The following is a 20,701-nucleotide window of genomic DNA, read 5'->3' as shown; positions in this document are numbered from 1 at the left end:
AAAAGTCATTTGTTGTGAAACAGACCATCACGATGAATACAGGACAATAATTTACATTGTTGGAGAGGATACACATGAAGTTGTCTATAGAGAGGTTCCAAAGGGATCACAGCTTCGTGCTTTTCCACGTCTCTTCAGTTATGCTCCCAGTTTGGTTCAAATTCCAGGCAAGGCAGAGTAAATCCTTGCTGCAGAAGAAAAAGCTGATTAGCTTATTATGTCAATTATCAAAGTTTTTTTTATATATTCAGTTAATAAAACAGAGTAGCTGGCTATTCCTTTTTTTCCTTTTTCTTTTAGTACTCCTTTTGCTTTTGAAAAACAGATTTTATTGATCTTACTCAGTTACATAATTGGTTATGACTGCTTAGTCAGTTATCGATCCTTGTGTTCATGCATAGACAAAGATGCAATCATATTTCCATGTTTGCAGTAACAAACAAAAATAACTGTCTCCTAACTGCTGATGAAGTCATTCATTTAGATACTACGTCAAAACGTGACATCAAATAATTTTTAGTTCATTTTATGGCATGAGGTCTCTTTCAGATACAAATACTCTCTCATCACTCGTGAGTCATGATCCAATTTAAAGAAGAAAACGAGAATCCACTTCTTCTGTTGTTTCCTGCTTTGGACTCTTGTTAAATGCTTCTTACACGTCTTACATCTGTTACTAAACTATTGATTTTTGTTGAACTTCTTTGTTTGACCTCTTCACTTTCATGGCCAGCTATCTTTCTCACTTCTGTTCTCACTTTCTCTGTTTTGTTCTTTACTTGTGTTTCATTGTACACAACCCCTCTCTCTCGTTTATTTTTCTTGAAGAGAGAAGAGAGAAGGCGTTTATGTCTACATTTTCTCATCACCTTTCTTCAAATACAAATATACATACAGAGATAATACTAGATTTCTCTACTAACTCCACTTATTCACACACTCTTACACTTATACCTACTCCCATTTGTCCATGCCTCTACATTAGGCGATAGACTAAACAACATGCTTTGGTTGTTGACAACTCTTAAATACTCTTAACTTAACTTAGTTAGATTTTAACCAAACTAACAACTCGTATTCTAATTGTTGTGTAACTTCTTTGTTACACAACCAAACTCATCTTTAACTTCCCTTCTCTTTGAATTTTTATTGTCCACGATACTTTGCTCTTCTTCTTCTTGCTTTGTTTCTGGCACTTCAAGCTTTCTTCTTCTCTTGTTTCTTTTCCTTCTTCTTGTTCTTCTTTTCTTTGTGTTTCTTGTTCTTGTTTAATCTAAGTATACCGTTCCAACAATTTTGCTGGAAAATACTCAACTGGCTCGCGGTGTTAAAGGTGCATAGAGAATATAAAAAATCAGACATTTGTGAAGTGACTTAAAAGCTTCTTTTAATCATTCTCCATCTCATTGTTTCGTGGCAGAAATTTGGACTTTAATACTACTTGCTTTCTTCACGTATAGCATACATATTATATCAGGATGATGGCTAATTTAAACAACTCTGTATTATATAATCAGGAAATATTTGATTATGGTGCAGAAGGCATATAGTACCACTAGAACACTTACCTCTCGACATGGAAATTTATAAGAATGCAATTGAATTTTCATTTGTTTTCTAGTTTCCTATCAAACGTTTACTTCATGCTGTTCCACGCAGCTCTGTGTTTAGAGAGCTCGAAACTCATCAGAAGGAATTTTCCAGCTGGTGTGGTTGGAGAGTGTTTTTGTCAAAAGAAAGAGGAGAAAGTGCGGGCGAGAGATGCTCAGGGAAAGGTATCAAGCATATAGCTTATGTCTTCTGTACCATAAGGGTAGTAAGATAATTCATATGCTCTATATTGTACCCAGGCTTGAAGAAACAACTTATAAGATAATAAGCAGTAACTTATATTGGATGACTTTGGAACTTGGGATCAAGCCTCGTAAGAATTGCTCATGTTGTAAGGTGACTTAAAACTTGAGCCTATGTACACATCATCAGGTAAATGGCTTGCCGTTGCATCTTTTCTCGACTCTTTGATAATTGTATGTACATGATATATCTAGTCTCCACCATGCCTACCACAAGGGGTTGTATCGTTTTCATTTTTTGTGAGTAAGAATTAGTGTTATTTGGTGTTGCTGCTCTGTAAAAGCTCCATATTAGCCTCTGTTGAATATAGTATTTTGCACGTTGCACTAAATAATGGAAGAGAGAAAGAGAGATTTGAAATATGTTCTGCCTCTGTCAGCTTATTTCATGGCAAAGACAAATCGAAATTGGCTGTGAAACGGTACCAACAACCTACTAAGTTGACTTTAGGTTATTCATTGAATCCTTGTGAATCGGTTATTAATGACACTCATTTTCTCACCAGACCTGGTTGTCGTGTTTGTATATCATACTGATTCGGTTGATCTTTCTATCCTGTTCTCAATGAACACACTAGTCATCTTCATTCAATACTTGATTCTATGTGATCTCATTGATATCTCTGTGTTTTTTTTTGACTAAAAAAGAAGATATCTCTGTGTTTGCCCGTTTGTCGTTGATCTTTGGTGATACGGTGATTGTTTTGTTTATGTATCAATAAAAAAAAATTCATATCATGAGCTGAAAAATATGAGAGAATCTTCCATGTGTCCCACTAAATAAACAAGTACAGAGTACAAGTTACTTCAATTATTTTTATTTAAAATATTATTTATAAAACAGAATAGTTCCTTGTCAGTTGACACATTTGAAATTAGGAAAAACTTATATTGAACAAATATTAATTTTGACTAATGGTACATTTGGTTGCAGCCGTTTTTAGAATCTAATGACATGAACAGAGAACAAGTTAACTGAATAAACGGTGGATGCTCCTTGAACATTTATTTATTTATTGGTGAACCTTTTTTTGGTACCACTTTTCTTTTTGTAACACTTCTATTGGTGAACTTATTACTCAAATTATTATATAAAATGGATTGATTATTGATGGTTTTCCATATTCAAGACAAGATGCCTAATTCTGAGGTTAGATCACATGCTAATTTGATTCCATAAAGGCATTATTACAAGAGATAATCAACTATAAGTCTATAACAGAAATGTACACTGAATGCGTAAGATTCTCTTCACCTATCGTTCACGATTTCAACTTTTCGACCCGAAATGTCTATAATGATACATGAATTATGCCTAATCGTAAATCATAGTTAAAGAGAGTTGTATCATTGTCACGGTGGTGTCATAATCCAAATTTAGTGTATGTGGTAACTGTAGAACACATAAAATAGATCAATATATTACATACAATATCCCTACATATCTAACTCACATAAACATTCAACCTCCAAATCGTATGATTATTTAAAAAAACCAGTTAAATCATCATTATTCATAATCATTGGTTACAAATAAATAAAATGCCCCCACTTGAAGTAATGATGTGCCATTTATGTTACCTCTGAACCCAATAATCCTCCAATTGATTTGTTTATTGTAAACAGTAATAATTCCTTTCTCTTGTAAATCTCAAGTCTACCACGACACACATTCATATATAAGGCAACCTTTGATATGCTAGCAAACATCAAAAAAAAGGAAGATCCCAAAAAGAAGAAAGAAGAAGAAGATGGTGAAAGTAGTAGTATCAGAGAAGATGAAGCTTGTGGTGGCATTGATCACACTTCAGTTCTGTTTTGCAGGCTTCCACATTGTCTCAAGAGTTGCTCTTAACATTGGTGTCAGCAAAGTTGTGTACCCTGTTTATAGGAATCTTCTTGCCCTTCTCCTTATAGGTCCCTTCGCTTACTTCCTCGAAAAGTAAGTCCTTTCTTCTCTCAGAGTTTCTAGGTTTTGCTAGGATAAAAGGGCGTGTTTGTTTCTCAAATGGGTTTATTGTGTAACTTCATACAGTTTGAACTTTTGGATAAGATCTCAAAGTATAAATCTTTTGTTTTTGGTTGTCATTTGTCAATATTCTTAACAATGCATTTGTTTCAACAGAAAGGAAAGGCCTCCACTCACTATCTCTTTACTGGTTCAGTTTTTCCTCTTGGCACTCATTGGGTAAGCAGAAACAAAACAAGACCATTGCTTTCTTCTTCTAATCACCAATAAAATAATTGCTTACATTTCTGAAACTCTGCGTGTCTTAACATCAGAATCACAGCAAACCAAGGATTCTATCTATTGGGACTGTACTATGCAACTCCAACGTTTGCTTCCGCAATGCAGAACTCTGTTCCTGCCATCACTTTCATCATGGCTTGTGCCCTACGGTACATCACAAGCTCTCTCATGGAATATCGTTCTCTTCATGTTAATCTCTGCGAGTCTAATGTTGATTTTTCTTCTGTTTATCAAGGTTAGAGAACATAGACCTGGTCAGGAAACACGGTGTGGCCAAAGTATTGGGAACGCTAGTGAGCATCGGTGGAGCCACAGTGATCACACTGTACAAAGGATTTCCGATCTTTCACAAGAGCCATAACATGCACGAGGAGGAGAGGATCGAATCTAACTCGTCGCACAACTGGTCACTCGGATGGTTATACCTAATGGGGCATTGTCTGTCATGGGCTGGTTGGATGGTTCTACAAGCTCCTGTCCTAAAGAAGTACCCAGCAAAGCTTACTCTTACATCCTTCACATGTTTCTTCGGTCTGGTTCAGTTTCTAGTCATTGCCCTGTTTGTGGAAACTGATCTCAATAACTGGATCATTGTCTCTTGGGAAGAGCTCTTCACCATCCTCTATGCCGTAAGCTCTCTCCCTCTCTTCTTTTCGCTTGATATCAATCGATGAAATTAGCTAAACGAAGCATTCGTTGGTTGTCATTACAGGGAATAATAGCGTCAGGGTTTGTGGTTTATCTTCAAACTTGGTGTATATACAAAGGCGGTCCTGTCTTTGTCGCAGTCTTTCAGCCTCTCCAGACACTTCTTGTCGCTGCAATGGCGTTTCTTGTTCTTGGTGATCAGTTGTACTCTGGAAGGTAACACATTGAAAGCGACATTACGGAGTTTTGTTCATTTCGGTTGCTTGCTCTAATTCAATCTTTTCCTTTACAGGATTGTTGGTGCAGTGTTCATAATGTTGGGACTCTACTTGGTTCTTTGGGGCAAAAACGAAGAAAGAAGACAAGTGCTTGAAGAGACTACTCAACAAGATCCAGAGTCTCTGACCAAACATCTTCTTGAGGCACAACACAATAATGCTGAATCTGAAGTGTAAAAGTTTACACTTCTGCAATACTTCTCTGTACATACACACAGGAACGTGGCCAAAACACAGGCTCCTCTAGTGGGTCTATCATACAATGCATATTCTAGTTTATTATTGAGTTGCAATCAAAAATTGTGGTTGCAATAAATGTATGAATAAATGAAAAAAAAAGATAAATTGAACCAAGTAGTAGTTTAACTCATGATTTGGTCTGGTTGTTGACAGACCAATGTGCTGGATAAACTAATGTGTAATGTATTAAGCTTCTATACAACGAACCTGTATCAATTGTGACCCAGCCATTGAAGTTATGATTCTACTTAAACATCATTTCCAAAATATAACCAAATCATCATCACCATCTTAAACAAAAAAGGGGAATTCTTGATATCAAATCACTAGAAAGAATTAAAGTCGCACTAAACCACAAAGAAAACAACTTAGCTGCAATAGAACATGGTGAAAGACGAGGGGGGTCTAAGTTCAACAACAAATTGCGAAAAAAAAAAACACGAAAAAGAAACAAAGCCTCAGATGGAGCAAGGATGAAACTACCACACTACCTCACAGTAACGATGTCATCGATCTTCAAAATCATCCTTACACATTCAGTCGCTAGAGTGATCGCGCTGGTGCTCACAAGCAGAGGCTGCACGACATTCTCCTCCAAGATGTTAGTGATCTGCCCTTTCCTCACATTGATCCCAGAGTTTATTTCCCCTTGAGCATGCTTGTTCCTGAGTTCAGTCACAATAGCAATAGGATTCAAACCTGCATTCTCAGCTAGCGTGTACGGGATAACCTCGAGAGCTTCAGCGAAAGACTTCACACAGTAACCTTCCATCCCATGTAGCACCTTAGCCCAAGCACCCAGCTGCCTCGAGAGCTCAATCTCAGGCGCACCACCTCCCGCAATCAAAAACCTCTTGCTCACCAAACACCTGACAACACACAAAGCATCGTGCAGACTCCTCTCAGCTTCATCCAAAACAAGTTGATTAGAACCACGGACAAGAACAGAGGTGGTCCTCCCCATATCTTTAATCCCAGTGATCTTCAAAATCTTCCCATCTCCAAGCGACGCTTCTTCAACGAGATCAGCATGGCCAAGCTTCTCGCCTCTGAAATGTTCAATGTTAGCGATCGGCAAGCAGTTCAACGTCTTGGTAACAAACTCAATCTCATCCCTCTCAACATCCTTAATCACCATAATCTTAGCTTTAGCCAAATAGTGAAGAGACAGATCAGTCACAGCATCCCTCAAAATACTCTTCTGGATCAACAAAACATTACAACCAGTCGCTTTAATCTTCTTAATCATCCCCAAGATGTAGTTCCTCTCTTCTTTCAAGATCCTATCCATCTGAGTATAATCCGAAACAACAATACTCTGCTCAATGTCCGTCTTCGGAGGCGAGATCTGGAACTGAATCACAGCGATCTTCGCGTTCTCCATCCTCGTAGGTCCACCAGCAGCATGGCTCACCTTCTTGTCAAACACCAAACCGTTCACCGTGTGCGTATCGTCAACAGTCCCACCAAGCTTCTTAACAATCTTGATATCACGCAGATCAACGATCTCCGGCTTCTCCGGATCAATCACGGAGAGAACCGCATCCACAGCTAACGGAGCGAGCAATGTAGAGTACTGACTAACAACCTTACTATTCAACGACGTGCTAGCCGATTTCACTAAAGATTCTCTATCAGTGAGTTCCACAGGGACAGCCATGGCGGTTAAGATATCAACGGACTTACCACAAGACTTGTGGAGCGCGTCCGAGATCACGGTAGGGTGGATCCCGGAGGCTAAGAGCGATTGGCAGACTCTAAGCAAGGCTCCGGCGAGAACGACGACGGTGGTGGTCCCGTCTCCGGCGGCGGAGTCCTGAGATTTGGAGAGCTCCACCATCATCTTCGCGGCGGGCTGTAAGACGTCCATCTTGTTGACGATCGTGGCTCCGTCGTTGGTGATGATGACCTCGCCGCTCGCGGTGGAGATCATCTTGTCCATCCCCTTGGGGCCGAGGCTCGTGCGGACGGCGTCGGCGACGGCGCGGCCGGCGTTGATGTTGGCGGATCGGATGTCTTCCTTGCGTTTGTTGTCGACGAAGGACTCCGATTTGGATGCGCGGGGCCTCGATGCCGTGGATGCGGCGGCCATTTTTGTGAGGAGTAGACGAGAGGTTGAGATCTGATACGAGACTGAGATCTGATCAGTGTTACGATGGAGTGAAAGGGAACCCAAGGTGGAGCCCAACAAGTGAGTTCTGGAAATGAATGGGAGGAAAGGAGGAGATTTTGAAAATTTTCACTAGGGTTTACGCTGGTGTTTGGTTACACGGACTAATCTAATCTTCTTAAATGTGGGCCTCTTCGAATTTTGTGAGTAAACTGTAGTTAGCCCAAAAGCCCATTATGGATCTTCGATTTTCAGATTATTGTTTTCTTGAATGAAAAAGTGATTAAGGTGCCGACTAGTTTTCCCGCTACCGCCCGGAAACGCAGCTTTTGCGGTTTATAGCGGTTGTTGGCGTTTCGAAACAATCACAGAAAACGCTACAAATTGCTTCAAACCGCTCCGAACCTCTTAAAATCAAAAGCTGGTTCCAGCTAGCGTTTGCGGTTGCGGGCGGTTGCGGGAAGGTAATTTTTTTTCTTTAAAAACAGAATAAATAAAAATAATACTAAAAATATCCAATAAAAAATTTCAATTGAAATAATAGAAATTGTAAAATGTATTCATATTATATTTCAATTTATATTATAAAATTTCAAAACTAAAATATTTTCTATAAATTTTTAAAATTGAATAATATGATTTTATAAATATAAATTTTATATTTATCATATTATTGTGATTTTTAATATTTTTATAATTACATAAAATGTAAATATTGTTAAATTATTATTTAACAGATGTTGCGTTTTGTAGTTTACCAGTCATAAGAGTCCTGCAAACGCAACAATTTCTAACAGCTATACCAGTCGTACAAATCTCTAAAAAACGCTTAAAACCGCAACCACTCGCACCCGCAAACTCCCGTAACCGCAACAGCAACCGCTGCGGTTACACCAGTCAGGCCCTAAGTTGTTGGCAAAAAAGAGTAATTATGTAAGTAAAATGACGAAGTAGGTTAACTTCCATTGAACCGTGAATTCCAAAATTAAGTTAACTTTCGATTTTCCAAAATTTTACATTTACTCCTATCCTGTATCCAGTGTTCCGGTATGTAAAATCGAACCGAACCAAGCCAAATCTTGTTTACCAACCTTTAAACCGGTATCTTTTCCATTTCACCTGAAAAGAAAGAGGTTGGTCAGAACTCGTGGTCAATTATACATGTTGAAAGGAACTTTTGTGTTAAAATGGAAAAAAAAATCCTTGATTTTTAGAAATTATGGTTTATATCCTACTGTAAACAAATATTTGATCTCCAACACCGCAGTGGAATTTAACCACCAAATTCGAGATGGATTGGTGTTGTTTCACCAAATTTAGTCATAGATAGATCACCCATGTTAGATCGATGAATAAGTAGTACTTACCTGGATTTATTGGGAAATAATAAAATGTTGAAGACTACCTCAACTATTTGATTTATCGAAATGTTTTTCTTGTCAATTCATTGTTTATAGTGAAAATGGAAGGTTTGACACTCGTGTTACATATCAAGGTGCGAATTAAGAATAGATCCATACGCTGTTGATCAAAAAAAAAATATAGCTAGATCCGTACATAAAAGTCCCGTTTGCATGAAGAGTCTTTGTGGTGTGTGACGTTTGATAGAATCTTGGAGTTAGACAGTGGCGGATCTAGACCAATTATTTGACGGGGGCACATAATTAATATATATATTAAATGATATTAAATTAAATTATATAAAATAAATAAATTATAATTTAATATTATTGTAAACAACTAATCATTAATAGTTAATTAAAAACTGCAAGCAAATAATAAGATTTAATATTGTTCAACTCAAAACAGATTTTATGAAATAATTTTTTTTTTAGAAATGTAACTAATCACAATAGCATATTGTTGCAGTTAAAATTAATTTGAATATATATAAAAAGTAGTCTTCAAATTTACATATATAACAGCATATGTATCTTACCGAACTTATTTATAATCAATTAATTATATTATAACATAAAGACTTAAACTCTTTCATTTTTTCTATTAGCAATTGCTAATGTTTAGTACTCCCTCCGTTTCTTAAAATTACATATTTTAGAAAAAAAATATTTCATAAATATCTATTTATATATTTTCATTGCATGTTTTATCATATAATTATAAACTTAAAAAACTTAATTGCACTTATTGAATTTTTATTGGTTTACAATTATGGAAGAAAGATAAAAACAAAAAAATTATGTAAATTTAATGTGTTTTATTAAAATGTGTGAAAAATCTTGAACATGTAAGTTTAAAAAAAACAGAGGGAGTATTAAAATAAATGACTTAAAGTGTGCTAAAGAGTTGAAACATAAAAATTAAATATATATTATAATAGAAAGAACTATTAATCACAAATAAAGAAAGATAAAGACGTTAACATAAAAATAATAATGTTAACAATAAAACAAAGGTAGAAAAAATCTCATTAAAGAAAGCTATTGTAGTAGTAGACGTGTCAAAAGACATTAATTGTACACCACGAGGTAAAGTAAAACCAGAGAAAAAAGACAACGGGATGGTTTTGAACCAAGTAAGAAGTCAACCTAACTGGGAGCATCTTTATCAACTGTTGCACGAAAGTCATTAATAACCTGGCTAATAAGAAAAATTTAAAAAGTAGTCGGGGGCACGTGCCCCCGTTGGTGGTACTGTAGATCCGCCCCTGGAGTTAGATAAGTTTGATCCTGATCCATGTCTTGATAGGTTCCAAAGACTTTCTGGAAATGAGAGAGGAAAGGAGATTTTGAAAATTCACTAGGGTTTACGCTGGTGTTTGGTTACACAAACTACTCTATTTCTTCTAATAACGGGGCTACTCGAATTTTGTAAGGAAGCCGTATTTATCCCATAAAGCCCATCATAAATTTCGATTTTCCGAAATTTTATAATTAGTCCTATTATGTATCCAAATTCTACAAATACCGAAATGTTGCTCTCTAAAGCTAAAACCTAAAAAGAATAAAAAATTAGCCCATATTCACATTAAATAGTAAAGATAGGCAGATAGCATACATGCTTCAATCTTTACATTTCAATTATCATCTAAAACAATATACAACCAGTAGACCACAGCCGATTTTCTAACGTTGGTGTGCTTTGATATCTATATATTGTGGAGCCTAAACAATCTTGACATTTCTAAATCTTAACAGATTCGCTATCTCTGGACGGCTTCCCACGACTACGCTAAACAAATGGTGGGTTTCAAATGTGTTTAGATTTAGAAATGTCTAAGATTGTTGTTATTTTTAGCAAATAATATCTCTTGAAGGAAGCAAGAATTCCACGAAGTGTTTAATGAGTTTAGGAAGAAAGTAGGTCAAAAAGGGGACTCAATTAGAGAAGTGAAAGATGATTAAGAAAAAAGTGGGCTTCCTATTCAAATATGGTCAAAAGAATATTAAGTTCATGTGTTTAAACCAACACGGGTTGGCCTAGAAGCGAGTTGAGATACCAACCAATACGCTCCGCGCAGGTTCGATTCGCGTTGGTTACCGGGGTTTTCACATGGTCCCTCCGGGCTTTCGGGAAGCCGCCGCTGCCGTAAAACCCTCCGGACCCTTAGTGGTTCAGATTGTGGGGCGGTGGTCGGCGCTAGTCGGGTTCCTACGGGAATTCGAACACCCGGGTTAACAAAAAAAAAAATTCATGTGTTTATCTCTCTAGCTTATTTTCTCAGTTTTATCATATGTGTTGGAGTGCTGGATTTCTCATGTTGAATAAGTCTCCTTTTATAGACATAATAGCACTTGAAAAATGTAGAGATGATTGATCGCCGTCTTTGTTGGTGAAATTGTATTTGGTGTACGGTCTTACACGAAGTGGATGTTACGCAAATTGTCAGGCATGTTTTAATGACAAACTAGATTTTGACCCGCACGCCCGTGCGGGTGTATTTTCTATAAAATATGTTGTTATCTATTTTCCATGTCAATATTAGAGTTGCAAGAAAATCCGAATCCAAAAAATCGAACTGATCCCGATCCAAAAAAAGTACCAAACCCGAATTAAAATTGATTAAATATCTAAATTAATCAAAATTTTGGAATTTAGAGAACTGAAACCGAATCCGATTCGAATCAAAATATTTCGGATACCCAAACATATTCGAAATAGATTTATATACTTATATATATTTTAGATTTAATGTATTTAAAAACCTCCAGAATATATCTGATACTTTTAAGTTAGTTTAAATAATTGATAATATATATAAATAGTCATATGTAAATATCTAAAATCGCTAAAGTATAATCTACTTGATAAGGAAAGTGAAATTGACTAAGTACAATTAATAGCTATATATGTGGAGATACGTTTCTTAATTTAAAAGTGAAAATATTAACTCACAGATTTGATTTGATATGGTGTTAATTAATTCAGTGGCATAGGTATGTAATTTTTGAGGAAAACTAAGGATTATTTTATTTTTGTACTTCAGTTTTAATAGATTAGATGGTTCTGCGGTTATTGTACTCGCGCTTAAAGCCTTATTTGTACAACTTGTTCGGGTTTGCTTTCTAGCGTAATGGACTTTGATCTTGTGCTTTGGACTTTTCAAGTAAATTAGACCTTTTTTATGAGAAATACTTTATGATAGCTCTAAGAAATTTTTTGTCATAAATATAATCTACAATAAATAAATGACCAAAATATTTCATTAAAGAAGTAAATTGTATATTTATACTACTAAGCTTAACTAATTTAGATCTTAAGATTTAGAGTTAAGAGGTATTAGAAATTGAAAATAAAAATTTTAAAACAGTTTTAAAAAGAATTTTCAAATTTCAAAAAAAAAAATGAAAAAATGAAAAAGAAAATTTCAGAAAAAAAACTTATAAAAGTTCCAATTTGAAAATATACAATTCGAAACTATAAGAAATTTCATTTATATATCTAGAGTATAATGGTGTTTTAGCTATTAAGTGAAATATTTTGGTCATTTTTAAAAAAAAAAACTTTATACACAAAAACTTGAAAATATCTATTTAGGAAAATTGCTTTTTTTTTGATGGAATATTGACGGGGATGTGAAACTCACTTGTATCAATTTCATTTGATTGATTTTGTCATCTAAGGAGCGCGTCAATATATGAAGATAGTTGTAGAAAGGATTGTGTTCAAGAAATAACGTATGAAGCAAGGTTTTCTTCTTTTGCTAAAGTTTGGAGCAAGTTGTAATGCCAATTCATGGCTTTACTGTAAATGAAGCATTGGCTTGGATTTATTTGAATAGGATAAAAATGTTGAAACTACCACAACTATTTGATTTATGGAAATGCATAATGTTTTTATTTCTTCTTGTCAAATCATTCTTTTATAGTGAAAAATATAAGATGTGTGTTCAATCAAATGTTTGGGAATCCTCAAAACTGACACTCCTGTTGCATTGTTACAACTCTCAAGGTGGAATAGTTCCTTACGTAGGAGTCACGTTTGCATGACGAGTCTTTGTGCTGTATCTTGTTTTATACAGAATCTTTTTTGGGTAAGTTTTACATAGAATCTTGGAGCTTATATAATGGTGATCCTGATCCATCTTTCATGATGTAGTTGTAAAACGAATCTTTGACTTTAATTAATAGTAGGTATCACCGTATCAGGTAAATATCAAACATTAAAAATCAACGTTTCATTTCATTTGAACAAAAATATTAGAATGTGATTGGTCGTGCATATCACTAGAATACGTGTAGTGTCCTCATTATTCATGAGGTTAATATACTACAGGCTCCAATTGGTGACCATGTTTTAGAAAAAAAAAGATGATGAATTCTTTGTTCCTCTAATTTTATACCATTTATGTTGATTTTTTGTCAAATTTATTACATGTAGGTCTCACCAAATTTCTCTTTTTTTCCTCATGTTTAAATGAATTTATGAAAACATTTATTTCTTCTAAACTTTGACGAGAAACAAATAGAATTTTTTAAAAAAGATTATTCATCGCCATTCTTTTATTTATTTATTCATTTTCTCAAATGAAACGTAGTTCAGTTACTATTTTCCATTTTTTTGATTCATCAAAGTGTCACCAATTTATCGTTATGTAAATTTTCTTAGTAATACGAACATGTTTGTGCATAAACACCAAGGTTATGCTTTTATTTGACTATTTGATTTTTTCATAAAGTGGATATCAAATCATTAAAAAAATTAATGATAAATATTCAAATCCCGAGCCGACTACAAGAATTTACACTTTTACAGTACGAAATGCAGTTGATATTTAATTTACACTGACTGCATCTGCAATAGCTCAAAAGCTTTGACAAGAACCGGCTTGAACCGGTTAATATCAACGGTCACGTTCTGCTGTACCAAATAAACCGACTGGAACATTTCCCACCCGCGTCTCCCAACCGCCGATGGATCCCTCACGACCTCGTGATCGCGTCCGTACCGCCGCAAAAGCGTGCTCTCCTCCGCCGCGATCTTGTACTCCAGATACCTCAGATCCATCCCCTTCGACGGCTCCTCGAAATCCGTCTTCGCGAGCCACTCGAATCCCCCGATCGGAAGAATCTGAATCACGGCGGCTTTCTCCGGCAAGAACACCATGTTCGTAAGCCCCGCGCCGTGAACGCCGAGCATGACGTCGCACGAGTTCACGATCCGCGCAAAACTCGCGACGTCTCCGCTCGCTTCCGCCGCAACGACTTTGAATCCGATTCGTCTCGCCGCTCTCGCGATCTCCCCTGCGTTCGTGAACGCTCGCGATCTCCCCCTCGCCAGAATCAGCATCCTCGGCCTCCTCCTCCGCCGCAGCTGGTTCTTTCTCGTGTTCACGGCGGCGTTTCGCAACGAGTACGCGTCTCTAAGGAATCTCCGGAAATCCGACATCGAATATTCCGAATACGACGGATCGATCGTCAGCTCTTTGTAGTACTCCGGATGGCGGTTGAGACCGACGACGACGGTGGCGAAACAGTGCGTCTCGTTTTCTTCGTCGATGTAAATCAGATCGTAGTTCGAGAGACTCCTCAGCACCTCCTTGAATTTGTTGATCCACGGTTGGTTCCTGTTCGTTACGAGGAACTGTACTTCGCCGTTGAATCTGCGCACCGTCGTGTACAGAGGAATCACGATGTCGGTGAAATCGTGGAAGTTGTTCATCGAGTAGCCTCCGAGAGAGAACAGTATCGCCGGAACGCTGTGATTCCTGACGCAACGCGATAACAAATCAGCGTTTTGTTCCAGTTTCACCGTCCATTCTCTCACGCGATCCATCGCCGCCACGTCACCGTTTCTCGCGTAGGGTTTGATATGCCACGTGGAGTTTCCTGAAAACGCATAGGCGATCGATGCATGAACCGTCGCGGATTTGCCCTGGACTCTTACGTCGCCGTTTAGTTCGCATATCTCTGTTCTTGCTAGTTTCTTGCATATAGGTTTTATTGTTTTCTCCATTTTATTATCTTCTGAAAATCCACAGAAGAAAAACACAGATTCGTAAGTGCAAAGAAATTGATTAAGACAATAAATAATTAAACAATTGTTAAGAATGTGAACCTGTAATAACTTGTTCTTTGGAGATTGTAGTGTTAGTAGTAGAGTTAAACGAATCAAGACGACTCTTGGGCAAGCTTGTGTCCTTGAAGACGCTACGCATATGATCTTCAGAACTGATTAGTTTCTGAAGAGTGGTTGCATTTGATGTAATATTAATTTGATCCGTAGGGATAGTTAGATTCTCAGAATCTCCATATGTTGTATTGTTGCTGCTCCTTAAAGCTTGAGGTTTCTGCGGTTCAGTTATTCTCAGCATCCTAAGACCAGCGTTCACTGGTAACTGCAACTCCACTGAAGAAAGAAAGAAAGAGAGATGTTAGTTAGTTTATGTGCTTTAATTTCTTGCTTTTTGAGAAGTTGGTAAGGGGCTAACCGATCGGTGGTAAAGGGCTGAGATAAGGTTTAAAGACGGTGCAAAGAGTGAAGACAAAAAGAAGAGAGGCAATGAAAGCTCCATAGCCAAGTCTCTTCTGCTCGTTTCTGCTAAAGCTACGAGCAAGTATTGTATCGTAAAGAAGATCCTTCTCTGTCATCTTTCTTGTCTCTCAAGTGAGACAAAACTCTTTTATTTTCTTGTTGTACAAGAAAACTCTGAAAGCTGAGTTTACCCGCTATTTTAGAGAGCTTTGAATGAATGCGAGAGAGAGAGAGAGGAGATTGTATATGAATTAAGTATATAAGAACTTGTTCTTACGACATTGCTACTCGTGGTCAATGATTGTTTCTGTAAATGTCGGGATCTTAAGACAGGAATCACGAAGAGAAGTTTCAAGTGTTGAAAATCAAACTTTTTTTTTTTTAATATAAGTTTGTTATTAGTTATTAGGAACATGATTTTATTAATTTATATGTGGGGATTGTCGGCACTGGAGAAAGGATTTGGAGGGCATGCAGTTGTTAGAAGAAGTCTTGGTAAGCAAATGCTCCCCCACGATTCTTCTTTTTAGCTTCGTTTTAAGTTAATTAACAAATAAATAAACACCAAAAAATTTATCAATAGTACGACTTACAAACCAAAAAGTCTCGAACTCTTTCATTTTATTAAAAATATGGAAATTTAGTACATTTTACTTTGTGAATAAACTTGAAGCTGTGGATGCAATGATTTTTTTGTCTTACAATACGATATCCTATGTGTTCTAAAATAGGTAATGGTAAATCGTATCCACAAACACTTATTTTAGGAATCACAGCCTCGTGCTTTCGTATAAGGTGAACATGCTTCAATAGCTAGTAAAATGTTTGTCGAGTCTTTAAATTTAAACGACGAGATCATCTAAATAATCATAAATCATATGATGTTTCGTCTGAAACGTTCAAAAATAATTAAAAATAGAAATGAAAAGAAGTTTGTAGTTGACTGTTATGACACAACCAAAATCTAAATGATTGATTGATTGTTTGTTCATTGTTTAGTCTTCGTTTTATTGAATCCAGTTAACGAAGGCGGCAGAATCAAATTTGGCCTGAAAGCTATGAATCAACTAACAGTTGGTGAAATTTTTCTAGATTTTTATTAAGCATGGTTGTTAGATTGTCTTTAGACTTTCTCCAACAATCTCTTATTATATTTTTCATATAAATGAATATAATAATTCATGCATATAGTCTTATTAAGTTGTAGAGTATATATCATCATCTAATTAGACAGACTCAGTTGAAAATTTATCAAATTTCAATTAGATAGAGATACTTTTAAATTTTTTTAAAAAAATATCTCCATTGAATTAGATTGTAAAGTATCTTCATGTATATTCATGTAATAAGTGAATACTTATCACAACCGTTATCTAATAATTAAATGATGAAAATAACAAAAAGTGGATTTCGTTATGATTGGTCAAATTCTGAAATTGTATCATCATCCACAAAAACCTATAGTTTGGTTCTAAATAAATTCATTGGTGCAACAAAAGTTTCAATAATGATTACTTCTGTTAATATGGCTTTTTAACACAGTAGTAACTGCACTTCTGTTAATATGGCTATAACTTGAATCTTACTACTGAAATTTGGAGGACTAAATCCACTTTTATTTTTATTTTGTAGAAAATATATTTTATAATCCAAAACGTGCGTTGATTACCTCAACACCCAGTCGTAATCTTATAAGAAAATATAGATGTTTTTTTTCTTTGCATTAGTTAGGTGATAATTGATTAATAAGAAGCATCATGATAATAGCAATTATAAGAGAGTTGTTAAGTAAGAAAAAGACATTCTAACAAGTTCCGTGTCTTATAGCCTATTTGGTGGGTCGCATGACAATGTACGTGTGCACCTTCCAGTATACGTTTTTTATTATTGAAATGTTGAATTGAAAAACTATGTAAGTATATATAAATGTATATAATAATAAAGTATTGGTTGTGCTATCGGTTATAGAAATTAATAATTATATAATAATGTTTTTGATGATTTGCAAATGCAGAAGAATTACGATGCATGGATCTATAGTTCTATGAAGAGTTATTAGTTTAATGATCTTTACAGACGTAAACATAAGTTTATTTGAAAATACATTTAAACCGACATGATATAATTCATGTGCCATGCTAACACAAGCAATTCTTGCGAAATATTTTCTCTTATATTATACACGATATAGTTTATGCGCCATGCTAACCCCAAGGAATTTTTACATTCCATTTTTTTTCAACCAAGTGATGTAGCCAATATTGGAGTTTGGTGTATATTTATATTAGTTTTGTGTTCGATTTCCTCAGAAAACTAAATTAGCACTATAGATCTCGGCCTCGACCAAAGTGGTTACATGATAACCATAACATATGATCTGTCCATCTTCCCAAGTTCGGATCATGCAATGTGGTACGATTTGGGATAGTCCATTCTATAACATTTAATATTTTCTTTCTGAGACCGACTGAATCATCCCATAGGGTTTATCCTGTGGGGTTTATCAATAGAAATATTTTTCTTTTATACTATATTAGCAAAAGAGATTTGTAATTGTAAAACTCGATAAATTAGCAAGGAGTATTTGGAAATTTACATGTGCAAATACGTCTACCGAAATGGCTACATCATAAATGTCACACACGCAATGACAAGGGTACTCGAGAATTTTATTGGATCCTTTTATGCAAGTCTTGCTTCCATCCCACCCACAATTCTGTTCAAAAACTCGTGCCATTTTGCACACTTTCGTTTTTATCTCCGGAGTTTTCATCTCTATCATTTCGTATCAACCATAGTAAACAAAAAGCTCTTTATATTATTGCGTCATGCAACCGTTATGAGCTAAAATAAAATTGTAGAAACGTTTGTTATATTGGGAATAATTACTAATATGTACATTATCTTTCACGTGGACCGTGGACGAGAAGGAATAAAGAGATAATATAAGAAACCATGAACAAAGTAGAAAACTTCTTCATGATTCGACGTAAAATGATGTAGATGCAGACACACTAGAAGGTAATATATAAAAATAGAAGTTGTTGAAATCATCAAATGGAAGTCATCCACTGGATCTTAATTGTGTATCTTTTATTTTCACTTACACTTTTACAAAAGAGATAACATCTTGGAGGCCACAATTTTAGCTTCTTACCATTTCTGCCTAAATCACCTAACAAACCAATTCTCTCATAAATTGTAAACCGATCGCATTGCACATACAGGAACACTCATTAACCTAAGATGATTCTTATCAAATCATAATGTTATCCTTTATAATATCTGATAAACCAACATTCAATTTATAACAGAGAAATGATAATCGTTACAAAGGTTAAAAACATAATTTTCACTAAGAAATCGTAAACGATATGCCTAAACATATCAGTAAAGGCAAGCAAAGAGCGGGGCCAACAACCCCAGCGGTTGCCTCACTGCGGTTAAAGCGGCTTGACACTCTCTAGTTTCTCTTCTAAGTTCCATCCTCTGAAACACAAACACAATAAGTTTCAGTTTAGCACTGAAATACAACTCTTGAGCGATGCCAAGAGGTAAGACAAGAATTACTTCACCTTTCAGCAGCTTCCCTTTTGAACGAATCGATCTGTGTCTCTAGCACAGCACAAGCAGACTGAATCTCCATATTCTTCATGCACAGCTGTCTCCATTCTTGAGATAGTGCATTGAGCTCGTACGCAGTGGTTTGCTGATGTGGCAACAAAACAAAGTTTCAGATTACCGAATAAACTAAAGAGAAGAATTGCTCGGGAGAAATGTGTAAGAAATATTTCCAAAGCGTTATAACCTGATGATACTTCCTTTCACGATTTACTTTTTCAATTTCTTCGTTCTGCTCCTGAGCTAGCTTTTGCATTCTGGAAAAGAGAGAAAAAGTAGAGTGATGAGATAAATCTTGCTGGTGTTTAAGTTCCAAAAGACAATAAAATAAGAGCACTTATGTTTCATAAGAAAAAATAAGCTCTAAAACAGAAAGCAAATGAAGAAAAACACAAAGCAAGTCTTATGTGTGCTAAATCCAAAGAAGTAATTTATGCAACAAAAACGACAGCAATGCTTTCTAAGAACATATACAATCAATCAACTACCGAGGTTTAGCCCTTTTAATCACAAGTAAAAATGTACGACTGACAACATAATTAATCCTGTATTTGAACAAACCTGGTCAAGAATACTTCTAGCCGATGGTTGTTCTGTCTCCAAAGCTCAGGGCCCTGTTTTGACATCATTTCCAAATTCTCAAGCCTGTGAAAAATTTACAAATTCATGAGTTAAGAGAGGAACGCAGTATATATAAACAACAACTTGTCAGAAGAGAATCATTCACTAGAAACATTAATAAAACAGTGCTTGCTTACTCGATCATCTTCTGTTGCAATGACCGTTGATTCTTCTGAAGATACTGCTTCCAGGCAGCATCATCATTTTTCTTACTAGCAGGCGGCAGTTCAAGCTTGTACCGGGACTCAAAATCGATCCGCACTGGAGGCTTCCCAGCTCGAACACGCTCATACTCTTTGCCAAGGACAGGACAGTTCTAATATTCGATATACACCAACCAAAGGAGACAAAGAAAAACAATCAATAAACAAGAGAAACTGAATCAACAAGTTCACCCATTTACCTAAACACTGAAACTCAACTACAAGATCATAAACAGCTCTACTACTTTTCAAGAACTAGCTATATATATAATCTTGCTCATGAGCTTCCTCCCAATCTCAAGATTCTAGTTGATTCAAACTTAGATAAACTCCCATCAACCACTATCACGATTGGATCTCATCTAATCTACTCTAAACCCTAATTTTTCGTAACCCTAGCTACAAAACGAACATAGAAACTGATTAAGAGGATCCAAAGTGAAATTCAACCTCGAAATCGAACTTGGGAAGAGGAGGCAACTCCTTGAGAAAGTCGGCAGGCTTTCTCGAGCTCCGACGCATCTCTTCCTCAACAAGGCGATCGACCTCCGCCTTGATGAGTGGGTTGCCGTAGTCATCGTCGATATAAGGAAGCGCGTCGATGACTTCTGCGTTCGCAGCGCTCGCCCAGGGCTTCGTAGCCTCCGGCGCCGCCTCTAGCATCAAAACGTCTCCATTGTTCGTCGCCATCACCGCCTCCACTCCAGAAGAAAGAAAGACCCAAAGTGAGGGAAAAGCAGGACTTTAGTAGTAGTTACCGGTTCCATTGACCCGACCCGATGTTATTGGGCCTCCAGCCTTTTTGGGCCGTAGAAACTAAGAAGAAGTTTATCTTCCGGCCAATATTTTATGTTTCTTTACAATAAAAACATAAAATAGTGGAGGGAAAATGAACAAAATAGATTTTTTTTAAAAATAAATATGCATTTATAACATTTAGA

At 36.1% G+C, this 20,701-nt stretch overlaps 5 protein-coding genes across 5 annotated transcripts; 1 reads left to right on the top strand and 4 right to left on the bottom strand.

The window, feature by feature from the left end:
• The first annotated feature begins 3,500 nt into the window (after positions 1–3,500).
• LOC108807697 (WAT1-related protein At3g18200-like) lies at positions 3,501–5,500 on the top strand. The gene is made up of 6 exons (XM_056995581.1): positions 3,501–3,795; positions 3,979–4,041; positions 4,137–4,253; positions 4,340–4,733; positions 4,817–4,968; positions 5,045–5,500. The coding sequence occupies exons 1-6, from the start codon at positions 3,605–3,607 to the stop codon at positions 5,205–5,207; spliced, it is 1,080 nt and encodes a 359-aa protein (XP_056851561.1). The 5' UTR covers positions 3,501–3,604; the 3' UTR covers positions 5,208–5,500.
• Positions 5,501–5,557: 57 nt separating this feature from the next.
• On the bottom strand, positions 5,558–7,517 carry LOC108813159 (T-complex protein 1 subunit delta). Its single transcript, XM_018585628.2, has one exon. The coding sequence runs from the start codon at positions 7,360–7,362 to the stop codon at positions 5,758–5,760; it is 1,605 nt and encodes a 534-aa protein (XP_018441130.2). The 5' UTR covers positions 7,363–7,517; the 3' UTR covers positions 5,558–5,757.
• Positions 7,518–13,469: 5,952 nt separating this feature from the next.
• On the bottom strand, positions 13,470–15,716 carry LOC130500636 (beta-1,2-xylosyltransferase XYXT1-like). The gene is made up of 3 exons (XM_056995562.1): positions 15,272–15,716; positions 14,899–15,189; positions 13,470–14,807 (listed from the first exon to the last, which is right to left on the bottom strand). The coding sequence occupies exons 1-3, from the start codon at positions 15,429–15,431 to the stop codon at positions 13,621–13,623; spliced, it is 1,638 nt and encodes a 545-aa protein (XP_056851542.1). The 5' UTR covers positions 15,432–15,716; the 3' UTR covers positions 13,470–13,620.
• Positions 15,717–17,885: 2,169 nt separating this feature from the next.
• Positions 17,886–18,097, bottom strand: LOC108807695 (defensin-like protein 229). Its single transcript, XM_018579949.2, is given in 2 exon segments — positions 17,886–17,927; positions 17,930–18,097. Coding segments are annotated over 2 exon segments (210 nt in total).
• A 468-nt stretch (positions 18,098–18,565) lies between these two features.
• LOC130500635 (pre-mRNA-splicing factor SPF27 homolog) lies at positions 18,566–20,487 on the bottom strand. Its single transcript, XM_056995560.1, has 6 exons — positions 20,211–20,487; positions 19,695–19,873; positions 19,498–19,581; positions 19,124–19,193; positions 18,891–19,024; positions 18,566–18,804 (listed from the first exon to the last, which is right to left on the bottom strand). The coding sequence occupies exons 1-6, from the start codon at positions 20,448–20,450 to the stop codon at positions 18,759–18,761; spliced, it is 753 nt and encodes a 250-aa protein (XP_056851540.1). The 5' UTR covers positions 20,451–20,487; the 3' UTR covers positions 18,566–18,758.
• Positions 20,488–20,701: the final 214 nt, after the last annotated feature.

This window comes from Raphanus sativus, unplaced genomic scaffold, assembly GCF_000801105.2.
Source record: "Raphanus sativus cultivar WK10039 unplaced genomic scaffold, ASM80110v3 Scaffold0005, whole genome shotgun sequence".
NCBI lineage: Eukaryota > Viridiplantae > Streptophyta > Magnoliopsida > Brassicales > Brassicaceae > Raphanus > Raphanus sativus.
The sequence above is the reverse complement of the archived record's forward strand: the minus strand, read 5'-3'. Positions and strand labels throughout refer to the sequence as shown.

Excerpts from the sequence above, each read along its gene's own strand:
- LOC108807697 (XM_056995581.1), top strand. The coding sequence starts at position 3,605 with ATGGTGAAAGTAGTAGTATCAGAGAAGATGAAGCTTGTGGTGGCATTG. Across the intron at positions 4,042-4,136 it reads TTCCTCTTGGCACTCATTGG|AATCACAGCAAACCAAGGAT; the intron begins GTAAGCAGAAAC and ends TCTTAACATCAG. Across the intron at positions 4,254-4,339 it reads ATCATGGCTTGTGCCCTACG|GTTAGAGAACATAGACCTGG; the intron begins GTACATCACAAG and ends CTGTTTATCAAG.
- LOC108813159 (XM_018585628.2), bottom strand. The coding sequence starts at position 7,362 with ATGGCCGCCGCATCCACGGCATCGAGGCCCCGCGCATCCAAATCGGAG.
- LOC130500636 (XM_056995562.1), bottom strand. The coding sequence starts at position 15,431 with ATGACAGAGAAGGATCTTCTTTACGATACAATACTTGCTCGTAGCTTT. Across the intron at positions 15,190-15,271 it reads CAGCCCTTTACCACCGATCG|TGGAGTTGCAGTTACCAGTG; the intron begins GTTAGCCCCTTA and ends TTCTTTCTTCAG. Across the intron at positions 14,808-14,898 it reads CAAAGAACAAGTTATTACAG|AAGATAATAAAATGGAGAAA; the intron begins GTTCACATTCTT and ends GTGGATTTTCAG.
- LOC130500635 (XM_056995560.1), bottom strand. The coding sequence starts at position 20,450 with ATGGCGACGAACAATGGAGACGTTTTGATGCTAGAGGCGGCGCCGGAG. Across the intron at positions 19,874-20,210 it reads TTCCCAAGTTCGATTTCGAG|AACTGTCCTGTCCTTGGCAA; the intron begins GTTGAATTTCAC and ends ATCGAATATTAG. Across the intron at positions 19,582-19,694 it reads TTGCAACAGAAGATGATCGA|GCTTGAGAATTTGGAAATGA; the intron begins GTAAGCAAGCAC and ends AATTTTTCACAG.